Source organism: Anopheles marshallii, chromosome 3, assembly GCF_943734725.1.
Source record: "Anopheles marshallii chromosome 3, idAnoMarsDA_429_01, whole genome shotgun sequence".
NCBI classification, from domain to species: Eukaryota; Metazoa; Arthropoda; class Insecta; order Diptera; family Culicidae; genus Anopheles; species Anopheles marshallii.
In genome coordinates, this window is record NC_071327.1 from 15,071,619 (window position 1) to 15,090,514 (window position 18,896).

An 18,896-nucleotide genomic window follows, 5' to 3' on the forward strand; every position below is an offset into this window, starting at 1 on the left:
TCTTATCAACTTGGGAAGTTGTTGCGTAAAAAGCGGAGCCGTCTTGGGGCGAGAGCGTGCGAACAGCGTGCGCTCTGGCTGTGCGCTCTCGTTCGTGCTCCACCAGTTGGCGGCTTACGGTCGGAGACCGGTTTCTTCTCCCATGCAAACGTGTTTAACGTGAGCTGTGTTTTGGGGGCATCCAGCGCCGGATTTTTTTTTGTTGGTGCGTAAGGATGCATTAGGTGGGAGAAAATGTTTTTGAGGGTTTATTTCCATGCCTACAATCAATACTTTTGTTAATACTTAAGTAGTACTGGATGTCAGAATGAAAAATTTCAATTGTCTAATCGATAATTGAATTCAGGCTGAATTTGTTGCAGAGTTTTCCTGTAGCCCATGTGGTATGTAACAATTTCTTGAATTTTAGTGACTGAATTGAGATGGAGTAATGGGATTGATATTGTGTCGGCAGACGACGGCATCCGACCTTCGCATTCGGCAATAAAGCTCTGCTGCGCTGTTGAATATTTCCATGGTACAAGTGCATGGACTAGATTCGATTTCCAAAAATTCGAGGTCTTCTTTAGTTCATTAATCATTATTTTTGAAGGAACACTCGAATAGTACCTAAAATATTCAAAATTTATGCTCAAGTTAACGAGAATGCGTTAAAAAAATTACCAGAAACATAATTTCACCACCGTAAAACACACCATTTTGTGGGGAACGGGCGAAAACGCCGTCATCCGGAAGGCGCACAACCATTTGACAGCTGTCAGTGTCGATTTTCTACCCAGCACGTTAATTGGGCAGCGGCGAAGCGGACATCTTTTTTGTTTGGTGTGCAAGAACAACGACATTTGCCGCGTTTCGGTCGAGTTAGTGAAAAAAGGCAAATTGACCATTTTTATTACTTCACAACCGTGCGAAAAAGCTTTCCCGGGCTGGGGAAACATCGCGCCATTAGTTTGCTGTAGAAAAAGCCCCCGTTGCGAAGCTTCTTCGAGCGTAAATCAGCGTTTTGGTTGGGTCTTGGTGCGGCTTGGGGTGGAAGGAAGCGGTAGCGTCGTCGTCGTCGTCGGCCGCGGGATTCATTGAAAGACACCCGTTCCGGTTTGCAAAGTATGGTATGTTGCTTACACACTTCGTTTTCCATTTTGTTGAAGTACTGCTGCATGTAACGAACCAAGTTCCGTGTGATTAATGTAGTTTTGTAGTAAACATTGTTGTTTGCTGACTATTCTCTGCCAATCCAATTCTCTCGCTCTGCAACAACACGCGCCGGCTCGGAACGCAACGTTCACGAAAACCAGTCAAAGATGTCTCGCTACCCGCACGACGCCAAGGTTTACGTCGGTGAGTTAGGTAACAATGCCAGCAAACAGGACATTGAGGAAGCGTTCGGGTATTACGGTCCGCTGCGCAACGTGTGGGTCGCCCGCAATCCGCCCGGTTTCGCCTTCGTCGAGTTCGAGGATGCACGGGACGCCGAGGATGCAGTGCGCGGCCTGGACGGACGTACCATTTCCGGCCGCCGGGCCCGGGTAGAGCTGTCGACGGGAAGGGGCGGAAGGGGCGGTGGTCGTGGTGGACCACCGCGCGGCGGTGGCAAAGGTGGCCGGTTCCAGTCGGATGATCGATGCTACGAGTGTGGCGGCCGGGGCCACTTTGCACGCGATTGCGCACGTTCTGGGCGCAGGGGACGTAAAAGGTAGGTTACATGGGTGGGCGGATAGCGCGAAAACCAAAATGGGGTAGAGCATATTTAGCTTGTTTTTCTTCGACGGGGTGGGATTGTTTTGTACTTTTCGCACCGCAAGTCTGTCAATTCATCTGTTGTTATTTTTGCGACCGGGTCATCATATATGAGTGCATTTGCTTCTTGTTCGCTTTTTCCTCATTGAAGTCCATGCAAAATTTACTCGCCCATAATGTGTGCCTCCTACATATGAAACATCCTATGCCCCAGCCCGCCCCCGGTCCCTTCAAAATTACACATTCAGAAAAAGCAAAAACAAACAAACTCCATCCTTATTGCTTCCACCTCTCAACAGTAGTCGAACCCGGTACAGCAACAGCGAAGCCAACGCAGGCACCGTTCCGCATCGAAGCGACTTGCTATCCATCGTAGCTACTAGAGCCGACGACGGAAAGATAGGAATCGATTGAAATCCAAAACAGAACAGACCAAAAACCAAAACAAAAAAAAACTGCAATAGAAACAAACAGGCCAAGTTTTGCAAACGGTCGAGAGAGCTCACCAAATCGATAAAAAGATTAAAAAATAAAACCGTCCCATGGCCGGACAAAGCAATGTTTGGGGAACCACAGCGCGCGCGTCCACACCGAGCGTCCACTCAGCCAGGTTGTTTCGACAGCGTGGTGGTGCGTCACAGTGCGAAAGAGAGTAAAGAAAGGGGCCAGAGGCTTCTGTTTAGGAGTTCTGGTTCCGTCGTCGAAGGCAACGCGATCGAACGCATCTTCTCTGCCATGGTTTTGCTTGCAATAATAGCTGTGTGCCTACTACGACTTCACTGTTCTAGAGACAACTGCTAGAGCGCTACTAGAGCACCACTTCTTGAATTCTGCAAGTGAATCGCGTGAGTGTTTCCTGTTTAGTTAAGCCATTCCAATTTTAACATGTTTCAACCGTATTTTTCCATTGTTATACACCCCCCCGTTATCGCATTATAAGTACGCTCGGTCGGGAAACGAGCGCCATTGAAGCTGAAGAGAACTGTGTCGGAAAGTGGGGTTATACGTTTAGCGAAAATCCGATCGGTCGGTTTTAATGCGCGTGTGTGAATGGAGTCACAATTTGGCCGTAAATCATGCAAACATGGAGTGTGTTTGTGGTAAAAACTAATCCCTTGCGCGGATGATCCCTCTGATTTGTTGTGTAGCCATCTTTTATCTCTCACCATTAGCGGCAGGAAACTCTCGGATGCCCAAGAGGTTGTGTACGAAAGTGAAACACCACCCTGAAGTATATGGTTGTAACGATTGAGGAAAAATTCTCTAGACGATCTCTTTTACATTGTCTTCAACGATCTTTATACTACATCGCATGCTACCGTTTGTAAGATATGAACAAAACCAAACTCACACTCCAAAAAGCCGTTAATATCCATCGCGTGTTCTTTTTTTCTCAATTCGATTAAGTTTGTCGCACGTTTCATGCCACCTACCGGAGCAGTCCACCAGACGAACGATTAATTTCCATTTTCCCTTTAACTCCTCACACAGATCGCGAAGCCCAAGGTCACGATCGCGTGAGCTTCGTACACGCTCGCGCAGCTACAGCCGTTCCCGTTCCCGGGACCGTCGCTCTCGGTCCAAGGCAACACCGAAGCGCGGCGGTGTGGCTAACAACCGGTCACTGAGCCGCGATGTTAGCAAAACGCCACGCCGCAATGTATCCCGCAGCCCATCGCGTAGCCGTTCCCGATCGGCCAAGCGATCGATGTCACGCTCACAGTCGCGATCGGTATCGAGATCGCGCTCCCGCCATCGCAATGGAGATCACAACTAAGCGCAATCGAACTGTAGAACGCCACAAGAACTTTCAAAACAGAAAACAAACAAAAAAAAGCAAGGAAGCAAGCAACATCATCGTGAGGGACGGTTCTAATTTCTCTCTACTGTAGTGTGTGGTATGGTGACGAGAAAGACAAATATAAGGATGTGTAGGAACTTACTTACTTTAATCACGGCCAGCGAGGAACGCGAAGAAATTATCCGTATCCTTACCTAACAACTCATTCTAATCGCCTTCGGTGTGTGCAGCGGACTAAACGGTGGTGGTTGATGCGGACCAACTGTTTACAAAGATACTCACAAGGAAAGAAGGCAGGCAAAATAATGAGGAGATTATGACAGGGAAAGCATACAGGCGACATTACAATTAGTACGCACTTTCAGACCACCGAGTATGTTCGTAACACAGGCGTAGTAACACAGAAAATACAGGACGGGAGAGTAGATATTTTCAACCCTCCACAAAAGCAAAAACTCTGCAAACCGGCCCGACCGCATGAAGGAAGCGAAGGAGAAGATGTTTCATTATTCACTCGGATACAAAACAATACACAACAAACGAATACCGGATATAAGGACATTCTCTATCTAGCTAACGCGTGTGCGTGTGGATTTATTTGCATTTACTTTCATTATTTTACTTTCTTCAATATGTTGGGGCGCCTATATTCTGTGGTGGGAGAGGGTGTGTGCGCAACAACGAATTAGGATACGAGAGTAGCATGTGTGTGTGTGTTTGTGTCACTGATTCTAGGCTGACTTTTAGTTGCATGGACAAAGCGTGAACCAATGTCACAGACAGCATCACAGAGAACAATAGTTCCGTTTATCGGTTGTGTGTTTAAACGAAACAAAGCGAACTTTACGCGGGAGATGACCGACAGCAGGAAACAAACAGGACGTTTAGTTAACATTTTCGTATCCAACAACAGGACAAACACAGCACGCGGTTATCCTTTCCCCCCTCTTCCCCTCCCCAAAAGTACAACAATGGAGTACGTTTATATTTTATGATTTGTAATTACAATTAATACCTTTTTTTTATTTGTCTCGTGGCGATTAGATAAGTGTTAAGCAAAAGAGTGTATGTGAATAAATTTAAAACGATACTGTCTCGAACATTCTCGGGGAAAGGTGATTAGACGAATGGATCCGTAAAGCGAACTCTGCGATTCATGGTTGGCATAAAAATAACGCATTTATTATTATATCTGTCGCGCTAGCTTTTAAAATACATGTTGCGTATGCGTTCTGTCCCCTTTGGCGTCGTGCTGCTGGAGCATAAGCCTGGGTCTCGTCACGTCTCGTCACGGCATATTGGAGAAAGGCTCAATTTTACACACCTACACACACGTTGAATGGCTACCAATGTGACGGGAGGGAAAGGAAGGTGCTTATCCTCGGTACACCTTAAGGATATTCCGGTTCCGTGTCTTCTTCATCGATTTGAAATATCTTTGTCACTGCTTCCGTGTTGAGTTGTTTAGGTCCTTCACAGCTCGTGTCCGTACTGGAGCAGGTCTGATGGAGAAGCAGTTTGAATTGAGTGCTCTGGAGGGAAGGTTTTTTCGGACACCCGCACTAACACTCTACAACCCTTACCTGGCAGTTGCAAGATTTCGGCTCCATGTACTCGTACTGGCGTGCCGCTAGATCCGCATCCGGATGGCAATGGCGCAGCAGCGCTACCGCTTTCGTCCGTCCGGCGTGCACACACACCGGATGGTGGGACCGTTTGTACGGGAACCGCCAGTCGGAGATTTCGTTCGAGTCGCAGCGACCCCAGCAGGACAGCACGCTGACGTGATCCCAGCACTCACGCCCCTTCCCATCCGTCTGCGATACCCGGTACGTGAACAGCCGCTTGTGGCAGCCCAGGTACGCGGTTTTGGGCCGATCCGCCAGTTCCGCTTCCGGCTCCGATGACGTACCACCGAGCGTAAGGATCATACAGAGCGCCGACAGCAACAGACGCCCGTGACCTCCGGCCATCTTGTGCCGCCGGAGTGTGTTTGGAACAAAATTTGAATAAAGCAACGGAAAAGCCACACACTTTCTCACATGTACACACACGTCAAAGGTGAATTGCTGGTGGAAAAAGGGACGCGTTTGAAAAGAAGGGAAACGGGGCTTAGACGAGGGACTGTCGGTCCAGACTTAGGAACTGGTTAACACTTCTTTTAAATGCAGCATCACTTCCATCACTTCCGCTGTGCGGTGCGCTCCAATGTACAATAGTGCTGCCGTTTCCAAAATGGCACCGTTTTATACGTTTCCATTCCGTTTCGGCGAACACATGCGCACACGCGCGTGTCCTGCCAGTTGAGCAAAGTGACCACTCATCCTCAGTGTGGGCGGGTGCTTTACTTAACGCTCTCCTCCCGGGTTCGCATTCCACCACAACGGAGCCTAATCCTCGACATGGGGACATTGCGTGGCACACGCCAGAAACAGCTGATTCTCTACATGCTGCTGACGTTCGAGTGTCCTACGGTACTGGATGCAGTGCAGGACAAAATGCAAATGCCGCGTAATCCGATTGGCAGTCAAGTGAGGAAGGAGAATTGGAAAATTATTGAAATTTTACCAAGCTGACGTGAGATATGCCAATATCCCGGAAACAAATGAAAACATTGGCGAACTGGTAAAAAAAAAAACTGGCACGGTCTGTGTGTGCTGCGACAACAATTGGCGTAGTTGCACCAAAGCAGGATGGAAGTAATAAAAATCGGCATCATCATCGTCTCGAGAGAAATTGATCACCATCCGGGCAAGAAATTGTTTGACCGATTCACTTTCCCAAAATTAAGTTCCCTCGGGACTATGGTCGGGTGGGGTGCTTTTTTGTTGGGCGATTTGAGATTGAATCAATGCAATTGTAAATAATAAATTGAAGTAGCTGAATCATGACCGTCGTGTGTAGGTGGAAAAGACGAGTAAGACTTGCTGGAAGTTCCAACGAGTATTCCAGAGCCTTAAGTTGTTTTCTTGCAATATCAGAGCTAGGCATAACGTTCCTCAAGAATTGTCCCCAAAAACCAAGCGGACCATCCAATGTCATTGCCATTAGTTTGTTTAATGATCTGTTTGATAGCGAGAATGTTTAATTTATGCTGGTTGTCTTATGTTGTGCTTTGGTAAATTGTTTTCATTATTCAAATGACCATTTATAGCGTCTCCAGCGCGCGTCTTGGACATCGTGGGCATCTGCGGAGTGGACATTGAAGTCTTATTTTTAGCAGTATGTGAGATTACGGATTCGCTCGTAGTTTGTACATCAGCTGTTTCCCCGTTAAGGACAATTCAATCTCGTTCCTGACGGTTATAATCCACCATTTTTTTTCCACCTCGTGCATGGAACAGTTTGCGCATGATCAGCAAAGACACCGAAGATTCATGGGGGAAGCATCTTCCCGGGTGTATAAAACGTTGCGCCATCGCTTCCAGCGGTCATCAGTGTAGGATTGAGCGACTTGCATATACTCCAACAAGTGCGTGCAAGTCTTCTGACCATGAGGATGCGTTCGGGTTCCTAAAAGTAGAAGTCCAGTGCCAGATCAGTTTGCCCAACGGGCTGTTAGCTGCTATCCTGCTGTAAACGTACCGTACGTTTTCGTACCGTAAACGTTTAGTGTAAGGTGGTCACCAGAGAGACCTTGCCACTAGAGGTGATCCGGAGGGTCAAGGTTGGAAAAATGTCATGGCTTCGCCTCGTGTCGGTTCTGTTATGTGCGTTGATGCTGGTGAAGGCACGCGAAACCTGGCAGAAGCCGGGATGTCATAAAGTGGGTGAGTAGTGATTGGTTGAGTGAATGCGGTAGGCTGACTTTCACGTACGTTCCACTTCGTCCACCATTTGCAGGACACACGCGAAAGATAAGCATTCCGGACTGTGTCGAGTTTACCATCACCACCAATGCGTGCCGTGGGTTCTGTGAATCGTTTGCCGTGCCGTCGGCTCCGTTCGCACTCGTCGGTCACAAACCTCCGCAGCCTGTCACATCCGTGGGACAGTGCTGCAACATCATGGAGACGGAAGACGTGCGGGTGCGTGTGCTGTGCGTTAATGGTATCCGGAATCTGACCTTCAAGTCGGCAACAAACTGCTCCTGTTACCATTGCAAAAAGGATTAATTAGGGCTGGAGCGGTCCGAGTTCGGGGCCGCTAATCGTTCCCTCGTCATGAGCATGTGAATCGGCGCCATTCGTTCGATTCGTTTATTTACCTCTGAGCCACTTGCTTCGGAACCAAAATGGGATGCTATTCGTTGGTTCTTTGGGATGGTGTACAAAATATTACATGATGTTTTACCTATATCTCTGGATAATAAAACTGTACCGATAACACTGTAAATCCATCAAAATGTGTATCGTTTACTTCACCAGTTTCAGGATCTACTGCCACAAAGCTCAACCGTTTGTTAACAGACGGCACAAAATAAAATCACAAAATAGAAAGGGCTTTTGTAAATATTTTACCGCCATTTTTACTGACAAACTCGCACGTGTTTGAAATTTTCTGCTGGTGTTGCAGGGTTGAATGGCAGCGTGGTGTGCTTATAGCCATGGGTCGAGAGCTGCAATTGACAACTGTCAATTGACACAATAACAAAATACTGCGTGTTGTTTTTTGGCGATTGCCGCACATCGTGCAAATCGAATCATTTTCATTTCATCACAATAAAAATGACGAAAAAGAAGCCTTTGGGTAAGTAAAATAGTTAACTAATTTAAACAGAATAAGCTAATGAAATCCCTCTGCACCGTTGCAGGAGTTGGACTAAGCCGGGATGAACGGATGCTGATCGTGGTTGGTGAGATCATACAGGAACTGCTGAAAGCACATCACGAAGGCAAGGATGTAAATTTGAACCGATTGAAGACGCGCATCTCGTCGAATTATGGGCTAGAATCGGCACCGCGCCTGGTCGACATCATTGCGGCCGTTCCCCACGAAGCCAAGTCGATTCTTTTGCCGAAGCTTCGGGCAAAACCAATTCGTACCGCGAGTGGTGTAAGTTGGTTCGCTTCTTTCGTGTTACACGTTTGTTTTAATATTACTTCTTCTTATCCACGCACAGATTGCTGTTGTTGCTGTTATGTGCAAACCGCACCGGTGTCCACACATCAATATGACGGGAAACATTTGTGTGTACTGTCCTGGTGGACCGGACAGTGATTTTGAGTATTCTACGCAAAGTTATACCGGATACGAACCGACATCGATGCGCGCTATTCGTGCACGGTATCATCCGTTTTTGCAAACGCGCCATCGGGTGGAGCAACTGAAGCAGCTGGGACATTCGGTTGATAAGGTGGAATTCATAGTGATGGGTGGTACGTTCATGTGCTTACCGGAGGATTATCGAGATTTTTTCATACGCAACTTACACGACGCCCTGTCGGGTCATACCAGCTCCAGTGTGGCAGAAGCGGTCAAATATTCGGAGAAATCTCATACCAAGTGTATTGGAATAACGATCGAAACTAGGCCCGATTACTGTCTGAAACGACACCTTTCCGATTTGCTGTCGTATGGATGTACCCGGCTCGAGATTGGTGTGCAGTCCGTCTACGAGGATGTAGCGCGAGACACAAATCGCGGTCACACCGTGAAGGCTACGTGCGAAAGCTTCCAAATGTCTAAGGATGCCGGTTTTAAGGTGGTTTCGCACATGATGCCCGATCTGCCGAACGTGGACATTGAGCGTGATATTGAACAGTTTATCGAATTTTTCGAAAATCCCGAATTCCGAGCGGATGGGTTGAAAATCTATCCTACGCTCGTCATCCGCGGCACGGGACTGTACGAGCTGTGGAAGACGGGACGCTACAAGAGTTATCCACCATCGACGTTGGTGGATTTGGTGGCGAAAATATTGGCCCTGGTGCCTCCCTGGACGCGTGTGTATCGTGTACAGCGTGACATTCCGATGCCGCTGGTTACGTCGGGTGTGGAGCATGGAAATCTGCGCGAGTTGGCTTTGGCACGCATGAAAGATCTCGGCACGGACTGCAGGGATGTGCGTACACGCGAAGTTGGCATACAGGAAATCCACAACAAAGTTCGACCCGATCAGATTGAGTTGATTCGGCGTGATTACGTAGCGAACGGTGGTTGGGAAACGTTCCTTTCGTATGAAGATCCTAAGCAGGACATTCTCGTGGGTTTGCTGCGGTTGCGCAAGTGCTCACCGGACACCTTCCGTCCAGAGCTGATCGATAACTGTTCGATTGTGCGGGAGCTGCACGTTTACGGATCGGTAGTGCCGGTGAATGCACGCGATCCTACGAAATTCCAACATCAAGGATTCGGTATGCTGCTGATGGAGGAAGCGGAACGTATTGCACGGGAAGAACATGGCAGCAGAAAGCTGGCAGTCATTTCCGGCGTTGGTACGAGAAATTACTATCGAAAGATTGGCTATGAGCTAGATGGACCGTATATGTCCAAGACCTTGTAACGAGGGCGAAGCAAGGAAAAGTATAAACAAATAAAGGAATTCAATTCAAAACGCGTTTTAATTCACAGTTTCAGATTTCAACAATAGTGCGAGGCCAGTCTTAAATTAAAAGGCATTTGCTCTTACCTAATTCTCAGAGATATCAGAGCAGTGCTTGGGGGACGGAAATTTGTTCCACAAAGTTATCGAAAGCCAGATACGATTGGAACAATTCTTCGTTGTTTCCTCTGTTGCTATGAATCTGTCCTAGCAACCACAGAAACTCCTTGCAAACAGGAAGCATGTCTTCTTTCGCGCAGCCGTTAAAAAGTGTCGAGAATTTTAATGTCCTCTTGTACAGTTGGTGTTGAAGAATTTCTGCGACGCAGTTGGCGCTTGCCACAACGTGCTGTACAAGTATACGGACGGAAAGCAAAATCGAGGCTGCATATGTTGGCAGATGTCGGTCCATAATGCTTGATAGAAAGTTTAAACATTGCCGAATAATGTAGGTAAATGAGCCGTTTAGTAGAAGGTCGTTGTGCAGCAAACCGTAGCATTTGTACAGCAGCCGAAGACTACTGGGATGCAGTTCCTTTCCTTCGAAACATTGCACTATTTGTGGGATAGTACTCGGTTCAATGCTGTGGATGAAAAAAGGGTAAGAGCTGTTAGAAGAAAGCTGAATAAAAATGGCGAGGTCTTTTTACTTACTCCTGCTCGTAATTAAGTGCTAATTCTAACGTTAAGATGATATCATCCGCAGCTTCCTGATCCGTAACGGTTGAAAGCAATCGCACCATCACTACCACCAACCCTTGGCTGAACAGCAGCTTGCTACCCTTCGGACTCGATCCGACGATGTTCTGCAACGTCCAAAAACACGTCTGCTGCAGTGGCCGACAGTTGGGATTTTCGGCCAGCGCGATTAGATACGTGCCGGCAAAGTTCGCTATCTTCTCGCAGCACACATCATCCCCCAGGGACAGATTGCACAGACATTCAGCAGCCAGCAGCTGCAGGTTGTAATCGTGCCCTGTAAGTTCCTTCACAATCACGTTGATTGCACCGGTGATTCGTATGAAGTGGGAAATGTTTTCACGGCTTTGCTGAAACCCGTAACTGAGCCGTACCAGGTCCAACGGATCGCAACGCTTACGGCGCTTAATTCGACCAGCCAATCCTTTAATTTCCTGCTCGGAAATGTGGTCAATCACACCGATCGAATGGTGCAGCTCGCCCAGACCGGCCCGGTTGCGGTCGAGCTCCTTTTTGCGGTGTGTTTTCTGTTCCCATTTTAGTTCGAACCGTTTTCGGATCCGTATGTGTTCGAGCGCGGTTTCGTCGTCGTTCATTTTTGTTCAACTGCTGTGGGTTTTGTTTGCCGCAAAAAACATTCTGACATTCGTGCACATCAAATGGGGAGCTGCTCGAAAATACTGCTCGAAAGAGAGCTGCAAATTTACAGTGTATTTTCGGTATTCAAAAAGTACGTTGGTCTGTTAAAAAAAATGCTTTTGTCCTTTATTTGGGAAAAACGTTCAAATTTTTCTTGATAAACGATATCGGGATGCTAGAGTAAGATAAATAATAAACATTACTGGGAACTCACCGTATCTTTTTTTTTCGCTTCTAATCAGCTTACAAACAGCTTACCAACGCAAAAGAATTCAAACCCACAACATCATTTCATCATCTTTGGGCTTTTATTTTTCACATATCAATTTGTAACACACTCTGTACTGCCACAAGGTCCGATTAATGATCTGCGTTTTATGTTTGGTTCACATTCCCCCGTTTTATGCATATTGCTGACGTCCAGAAATCGCACATTCGTTTCATTTTGTTGGCTTTCCATCCCATCTTGCTTGTCTCACCTTTGCTCCATTCGCTAATGCTAGTGTTGAAACTTAAAGTGGGTTTCTTTTTTATTTTATTTTTCTTCGCCATTTTTTATACAATTTATACAGCACTAAGTATTAAGATAAACAACTTGGATCTTCATGTGTGTGGGTGTGTGTTTGATTTCCTTCCTTTTCCTTTTTTGTTGTGTTCCTTTTTTTCGGCATATTTTATTTTTCCTACAGTTATTATACGCAATATTATTATTATTATTCTTTTAATAATTATTATGTTATGAACTATATTCTCCGTTCGATTCGTTCATTGTGTTTGTGCTAGTTGATTTATGCATGCTTGCATCTTGCTGCTGCTTTGATTGTTGATTTCCGTTGGTATCGCGGCCACTACATGCAATCCTAAAATTATTTATTGAATATACTCTCTCCGTCCGTCCGTGTTGTTTTTCTTTGTTTTGTTTTGTTTTTGCACAAGTGATGGCAATTATTTAGCACTACTTAATAATAGCTTCAATTAGGTTTCAATTCAACTGTACCTACACCTTTTGTTGCCAGGTGTTTCGTTTGTTTGGCGCAACGACACTGCAAGCAACTGCCCTCCAGTAATGATTACACAACTGCTAATTTAACGTACTAATATAAACATCCGGGATTTATGTCTGTTACGCTTGAACGTGTTCAACGGCTAAACAATTAGTGTGTGGCTTTTTTGTGTATTATATTTAATTTTTTTCATGTTTCATTTGCTTATTGTTTTAGCATTCCATCCGCAACTACAACCGGAGTGCCATGGAAAGGAGTGTACTTGTGTGTGTGTGTGTGTGTGTGTGTGTGTGTGTGTGTGTGTGTGTGTGTGTTTTGTTACATTGTATTCGCTTTATCCTATGTAATAACGATTGTTGTGTTTTGTCTCCTTCAAGCCATCATCAAGGAGATGAGTGTGTCTGCCTATTGATAGTATGGGTTTTTTTGGTTTGTTTTGCTGAACGTCTAATTGTTTGCCTAACATGGGTGTGTTGCTTCTAGAATTCCGTATGCACTATTCGTAAGCTTCGTACAAGTAACAATGACGCGTAATGGTTGCCTTGCCTTACTCGCTGCAGTTCTGAGCATTGATCCATTGCTAAACTCATAATGCGTTAGCATCCCGAACGCTCTGGACCGTGGGTACTTTCGATTACTCAGCGTGCCAGGGCTTCTCAACCAAGGGGGGGCATTTCGGGACATTCGCGTTCTTATACCACTCCAGGGATGTACGTCTACTTATCTGCGACTAGAATGCTCCTCTGACGGATTGTAAGCTCAGTTGTGTATTGTTACAATTTAGTGCTAAGTTTTGGTTCCTACGCGTTACATGCAAAGGGGTTTGCACAAACTAACTTTCGGGGCTGCCGGGCCGTACCGTAACGAGAACTTCAGCACAGTGAGAGTTAGGTTTGAAGAAACCAAAAATAACAGACACAAAGAACCTCAGAAGCGTAGGGTGTTGCTGGTTTTTTTAAAATGTCTGACCGTTCAACAGTGTTATTTATTGTTTCTCTTTTTGCGCAGCGCGTTACTATGCGTTGCGAGAATTTAATTCTAACTTGCTGATATTGAATCAAAAAACTGTACGGAACTCGTGTCGTGTCATGTAGTAATGACTTACTCTTCCATTATTATAACATGTGTATAACAATTTTGCTTATGGTTTTGCTACTTCTTCTTTGATTGGTTGATTTTATTTCTCTCTCTTTCTCTCTTTCTCTCTCTCTCTCTCTCTCTCTCTTTCTCTATTTTCCAAGTAGGTTTGATCTGTTTGTTTGTTTGTTTATAGCTTATCGGACATGAAGTAAAGTTAATGTATTTCGTAATTTTTTTTTTCAGTTCACTCGTTTCAGTTCCTATTTGACTTTGGGGCTAGATATGTTCAATACCGCTTACATTCATTGAATACTAATCCGGGTTTTGTTTTTTTTTTTTTGTTTTTCGTTACTAAACTTTGAACTTCTACTAACTGTATATGTTTCGAGGCTCAGCTATATGAGTGGCGCCCTTGTTTTCTGTTCAACCTGTTTGGACAACCTGTATAGTGGTGTGGTAAAGTGGCTACGGCAATAAAATTGGGGTTTCGCTACCTTCCTTGCTGCGTTCTAAACCGGAGCCATCGGACCCTACAGCGGCTCGATAGATGATCGCTTTGTTCCGGTTCCCCGGATGGGTTGATACGTGGAGAAGCGAGAACGATAGCGTGTACCAAGAACGGCACGAGAGGTATATTCGTCAGTAGGTTGACAATCGGAACGCTTCCCAGCATTCGGTTCGGTAGTAGCATATATAGAGCGGCGCTACGAGGACACAAACACTGTTTTACTAGACAAATCAAAATTGAGTCGTTCTATCACAAATCCTTGTCTAAGACACGCAGCGCATTGTCCATTTCCATTCGTTACGGAGCATTCGGCCACATTCTTGATACCCCACAACATTGTGTTTTATCTAACCGTCAATTTCGCACCGTCAAGCCTCAAGTTCAAGCATTTAGCCACAATTTCATGTTGTTTGTTTCATACCCTATACTCTATTTAAAGCTAATGCATGTGATTTATTAATGTTTGCTTTTTTCTTCTTTCGTTTTTTTTTACTCTTTTGTTCTAGTCATCGGTGTATGCGTGTGTGTGTGTTTTTTATTTTTGTTTTCGTTTTTGTTTTGGTAATGTTCACCGATACAGCTTTGATTTCCAAGTTGCGGTTGCACTACTTAGTTATCGTTTCGTTTCAAATTTGTTTTGCATCTTCGTGTTTCCCGTTTGCTTTTTTCATCCTCTTGCTTTTTTTTTCCTGCAAAATAAAACCGCGCCCTCATTCTAATCGCCCATTTCTAGCTTATGTTATGAATTCTAGCTAAATATCAATCGCGCACACCTGTTCGAAGCAGTTAACAATTTTGAAAACATTCTTATCACCAGCTAGCTTGTAACATTTTGCAATAGTGGGCCGCAACGCGTTGCGTAATCGTGGTGGTTATTCGCTTTGCTTTCATTACGCACGGTAACAAAAATGGTTCCAGCCTCACTGCGTAAAGATTTTAAGAAGGTAGAAGATGACTGCATAACGGCTTTGGTCTAATGAAATGTAACGAGAAGTAACGAGAAGAAATAGTCTAACGAAACCAACGTGTGCAGAGTACACCGACAGCAACACGACAATTGAGTATTCTAGCATTTCGGACTGTAGCAGTCAACTCGTGCCTCTAAACACACTAACCGCCTTGTTGCCATTTTGTTGTTTTCGTTTCTTGTAACATCGTTAACCATTTTGATTTGTCCTGTGCTACTATTAAATTACATGGCGTCCGCTACTTAAACCTCGCTTTCCGTTGTTTTGTTTGTCTATTTGTATACCGATACCGCTACTTGCTATTGCCGCATTGTGCGTTCAGAATATGCGATGCACTGACTAGACATTTGCCACACTACACCACAGAAGAGAAACCAGTAATGATGTTCCCCGAAAGCGGCACTAAGCATCGGCGCACACATGCAATCCCTTGCTGTCCCTGCTCAAATCACATTAGATGCCGACCGAACGCGGATGTAGTCGTTGGAAGTTGTAGCTACTACGGTACAGTCAGTGGTAGTAATGCGTGTGACAGGTAGCAGCATTAGTAGCAGTGCCACTACCACCTATAAACAGCTAGTGTACCTATGGTTCTAAACGTTCCGACGTAAAATAAGATCGTTATCATCGCTTTATCGCTTGTTGTGTTTGCATGTGCTCGAAATTGACATTCTGATTATCGATCGTTACATCTGCTACTAATTCCTATTCCAGCACCTGTGTTGAGATTGAGTTGTTTTGCTGCCGTGGTGCGTGATTCTTCTTCTTTTACATCGATTGCTTCCCGTTGCCACAGCAAACCTATGCACCTCACACACGCACACACACATATATATATATATATACACACACGAACATTATTCTAGCTCAGTTAAAACAGATTTGGTCTTTCACAGTTCAACTCCGAAGGCAACATAGAATAGTGTATAGTACACCGAGTTTATTTGCTTGTATTTGTTTGTTTTGGTTTTATTCCATCAATCCAATTCCTACATGGCCTAGAGTTTTGCCGTGTGTGAGTGTGTGTGCGATGAAGATTTGTAAAATACTTATCGTTTAGTTTGTAACTTATGATTGATGTTGATTGATTGGGTTGGTTGGTTGATTGATTGATTGTTTATTTATTTATTTTTGTTTAGTTCTTGTTAGTTTATCATTCCTAGATTGTTTGTTTGTTTTCGCAATGTTTTGTTCAAATTTACTTTCCTGTTTTTGTTTTTTTTTCATTTTCAAGATTTGTCTTTACGTTTTAGTGCTTTATACCATCAAGTTTTTCTTTCTTTACTTTTGATTTGCAAAGATGTTGACAAATGATAGGCTTTAAAGTTTCTTTTATGTTTTTTTTAGATTTTATCTTAATCATTCGTTACAAGAGCAAGCGTTCAGTTTTACTTTTTATCTTTTTAATCTTTTAATGCAAATGTTTAAACTTTTGGGGGAGCTATGTATCACTTTATTGGGAAAAAACTCAATAAGTTAGTAGAGTACATGGTACTCAGGATGGTAAGGAAAAAAGGCAAAAATATCTTTCATAAGATGGGAAAGTTTGATCATAAACGCATTTTAGCAATTTTAAAGTGATTTTAAATGTGCTTAGCACACAGCCGAAAGAATCCTTCTTCAAACGGTGAAGTAATCGGTAAATAATGTTACTCTCGTAACGTCTTCAAACGAACCCGCATGCTTTCCACCTTCCACGAAAAGTCTTCCGCGGGATCAAGAGAACGTTTGAAGGGTGGTAAAAACCATAAGCACAATTTAATTTTCAATTACCACCTACCCGGAACCAGTGTTGATTTACCAAACGCTATCAACAGTTACACGAAAATAGTGATTAACTTTCCGTTTTTTTCGTTCCTTTCATTGCGCCGAACGAGAGGCATGGGAAGTTTTTATTATAAAAAAAACATAGATATGACATGCCAAGGTGAATACAGGCCAGCTGTTCCAGGAAGTGGAGAGTAAAAGTTTTGGAGAATTCCACCAAAAATGTTTCAGTTGTCTTGGAGGAGCTGGTCTTGTGTGTACTCGTAATGCTTTCCGTGCAAACTTTGCCGCAGTTTTTCGCTCACCTGTGCGCATTCTTTGCACGTATTACGGATCCATTACAAGGTGGCTGTACTCCAACCACACCAGAGCTCCACTGTCGGCTACGATTTGTTTCTGACCTGTTTTCCAATCTTATTACCCAGTACCAACATGCTTTCTGTGATTGTTGCACCGTGCCTGCTGCCATTCATAGTTCGCACCGGGCGAAGTTACACATTTCCGGCACGTTGAGAGCGTAACGCTTCGTACAAAGACCGTACACACATACACACACACAGTGTAACATTTCGGCGAACCGAAAGACGGAAGATTCGGTCGGTTGCTCGGCCCGATTCAGCAAAACTCATGTATATTTAAATTGCGTCAAGCTCTCTGATGAGCTGCGGCGGTTGGTGCAAACTTTTTTTTTCCATGCTGCGCTGTTTTCTGGCGTTTCGCCATGCAATTTCTTCACCAGTGCGCTCTGGCGCCATCTTCGCGTGGGAAGCTTTCAATTCGCCTTTTCCATTGCACAATTTCGGTTAAACATTTACTGTTTCGCTCTTCGCGCCTTACACCGGGCTAAGCAGCAGTTTCGATGAAATTGCAGCGTTTGCCCCAGGTTTTGGCAGTGCCCCGACCCGTGTGCCTGTATAACGAAACCAACAACCCCCTAGCGGGGTGGTTTTATCCGGGTAAGGAAAATGTGAAGCAACATTTCTTCGTTTTTCGCGTGAGAGTCACCAGGGCAGAAAGAAACCCCCGCATAAATGGTGGAAAAGCAAAAACCTCATCGAGATACTCCAAAATGAGCAGTAAAATAAGTGCTTATGGGCGAAAACGATCGCCCGACGGGGCTTGGCACAACGGGGCAAATATTGTTTGCCGGAACGGTGTGAAGGAAACATCGTAAACGAACACACACAAAAAAAGAAACATTGCGGTTATTTCAATTTTTGCATCGTTTTTTTTTCGGCCAATTTCCTGGCAAACTTCGGTGTCGCTCACGAACCAAGCGCAACAGCTGTAGCGGTACGACACCATCCCGCACGGCTGCATCGGTAACTACTGATTGCTTTCTAAAGGTTACACATTTTACATCGACATAAAACTCTCCCCCATTTGCATGCTAAAAAAAAACCCCCCACCGTGGCATTGTTTCTTGGCGGGAGGAGAGGGTTTTTCTTTCCTTCCGTTTTTAGTTTTCCTCCGATTAAACATTACTGATTACTATTTCCGCGTGTTGCTTTCTGCTGCCTAGAAGATAGATTGTTGCCTTTTTTGTTGTTGTAGATTGTAGCTCGTTGACCTGTAGTATTTGTTTTATGTTTTGTTTCTTGTCTCACTATTGAATGACTACACACAATCGCTCTAGTTGGCGTTTTCTAGTAGAATCAAACACTATTCATGTGAAAGTGAGTTTTTGTATAATAAGTAAATGTGTGTATGTATGTCACCGTGTGTGTGTGTGTTTTTTTTTATAGAAATTTCATACCGACACGACTTGAACGTTCCCGGTTCGATGCTGTCCCTCCCGGGGAGGGGAATCAAACGCTCCGTCAATAGGCACATTTTTGCAATTACATAATTGTTTTTTAAACATTCGATCCCATGCTAAGTGAGCTTTCTGCCAATTGCCGTTGCATTATCTTAATTTTGACATTACCTTTATTGCTTTCGCCTGAAAAAAAAATTGAGCGACGATGGTGTAGAAAATGGGAGTTAATTTTTTTGATGCGGAAAGAACTATCCCAAAAATTGGATGACACATTTTGAATGTGGTACCACATCATCTCGCCTGGTTTGGCGTTGAGAGTGGACAGTTCGGCAAAGGATCTAAATAATAACCCAACCACTAGCTACCAAGCAGGAACGGCTTGTTCAAATCGTTTCGCTCTAAAGTTACACGCCATAGGGAATTTTGCAATGAATTGTGTGTTGGAAGGAA

The 18,896-nt window shown here is 44.6% G+C and overlaps 5 protein-coding genes across 5 annotated transcripts; 3 read left to right on the forward strand and 2 right to left on the reverse strand.

Annotated features, from left to right (window-relative positions):
• Positions 1 to 1,300: 1,300 nt before the first annotated feature.
• Positions 1,301 to 3,514, forward strand: LOC128715116 (serine/arginine-rich splicing factor 7). Its single transcript, XM_053809998.1, has 2 exons — positions 1,301 to 1,693; positions 3,229 to 3,514. The coding sequence occupies exons 1-2, from the start codon at positions 1,302 to 1,304 to the stop codon at positions 3,512 to 3,514; spliced, it is 678 nt and encodes a 225-aa protein (XP_053665973.1). The 5' UTR covers position 1,301.
• Positions 3,515 to 4,929: 1,415 nt separating this feature from the next.
• On the reverse strand, positions 4,930 to 5,511 carry LOC128716146 (thyrostimulin beta-5 subunit). Its single transcript, XM_053811067.1, has 2 exons — positions 5,122 to 5,511; positions 4,930 to 5,040 (listed from the first exon to the last, which is right to left on the reverse strand). Exons 1-2 carry the CDS (start codon positions 5,509 to 5,511, stop codon positions 4,930 to 4,932), a joined length of 501 nt encoding a protein of 166 aa, XP_053667042.1.
• Positions 5,512 to 7,214: 1,703 nt separating this feature from the next.
• LOC128716378 (thyrostimulin alpha-2 subunit) lies at positions 7,215 to 7,653 on the forward strand. The gene is made up of 2 exons (XM_053811298.1): positions 7,215 to 7,308; positions 7,382 to 7,653. The coding sequence occupies exons 1-2, from the start codon at positions 7,215 to 7,217 to the stop codon at positions 7,651 to 7,653; spliced, it is 366 nt and encodes a 121-aa protein (XP_053667273.1).
• A 646-nt stretch (positions 7,654 to 8,299) lies between these two features.
• On the forward strand, positions 8,300 to 9,983 carry LOC128715183 (elongator complex protein 3). The gene is made up of 2 exons (XM_053810066.1): positions 8,300 to 8,533; positions 8,601 to 9,983. The coding sequence occupies exons 1-2, from the start codon at positions 8,318 to 8,320 to the stop codon at positions 9,981 to 9,983; spliced, it is 1,599 nt and encodes a 532-aa protein (XP_053666041.1). The 5' UTR covers positions 8,300 to 8,317.
• A 142-nt stretch (positions 9,984 to 10,125) lies between these two features.
• LOC128714847 (uncharacterized) lies at positions 10,126 to 11,317 on the reverse strand. Its single transcript, XM_053809728.1, has 2 exons — positions 10,677 to 11,317; positions 10,126 to 10,606 (listed from the first exon to the last, which is right to left on the reverse strand). Exons 1-2 carry the CDS (start codon positions 11,315 to 11,317, stop codon positions 10,126 to 10,128), a joined length of 1,122 nt encoding a protein of 373 aa, XP_053665703.1.
• Between the last annotated feature and the right edge of the window lie 7,579 nt (positions 11,318 to 18,896).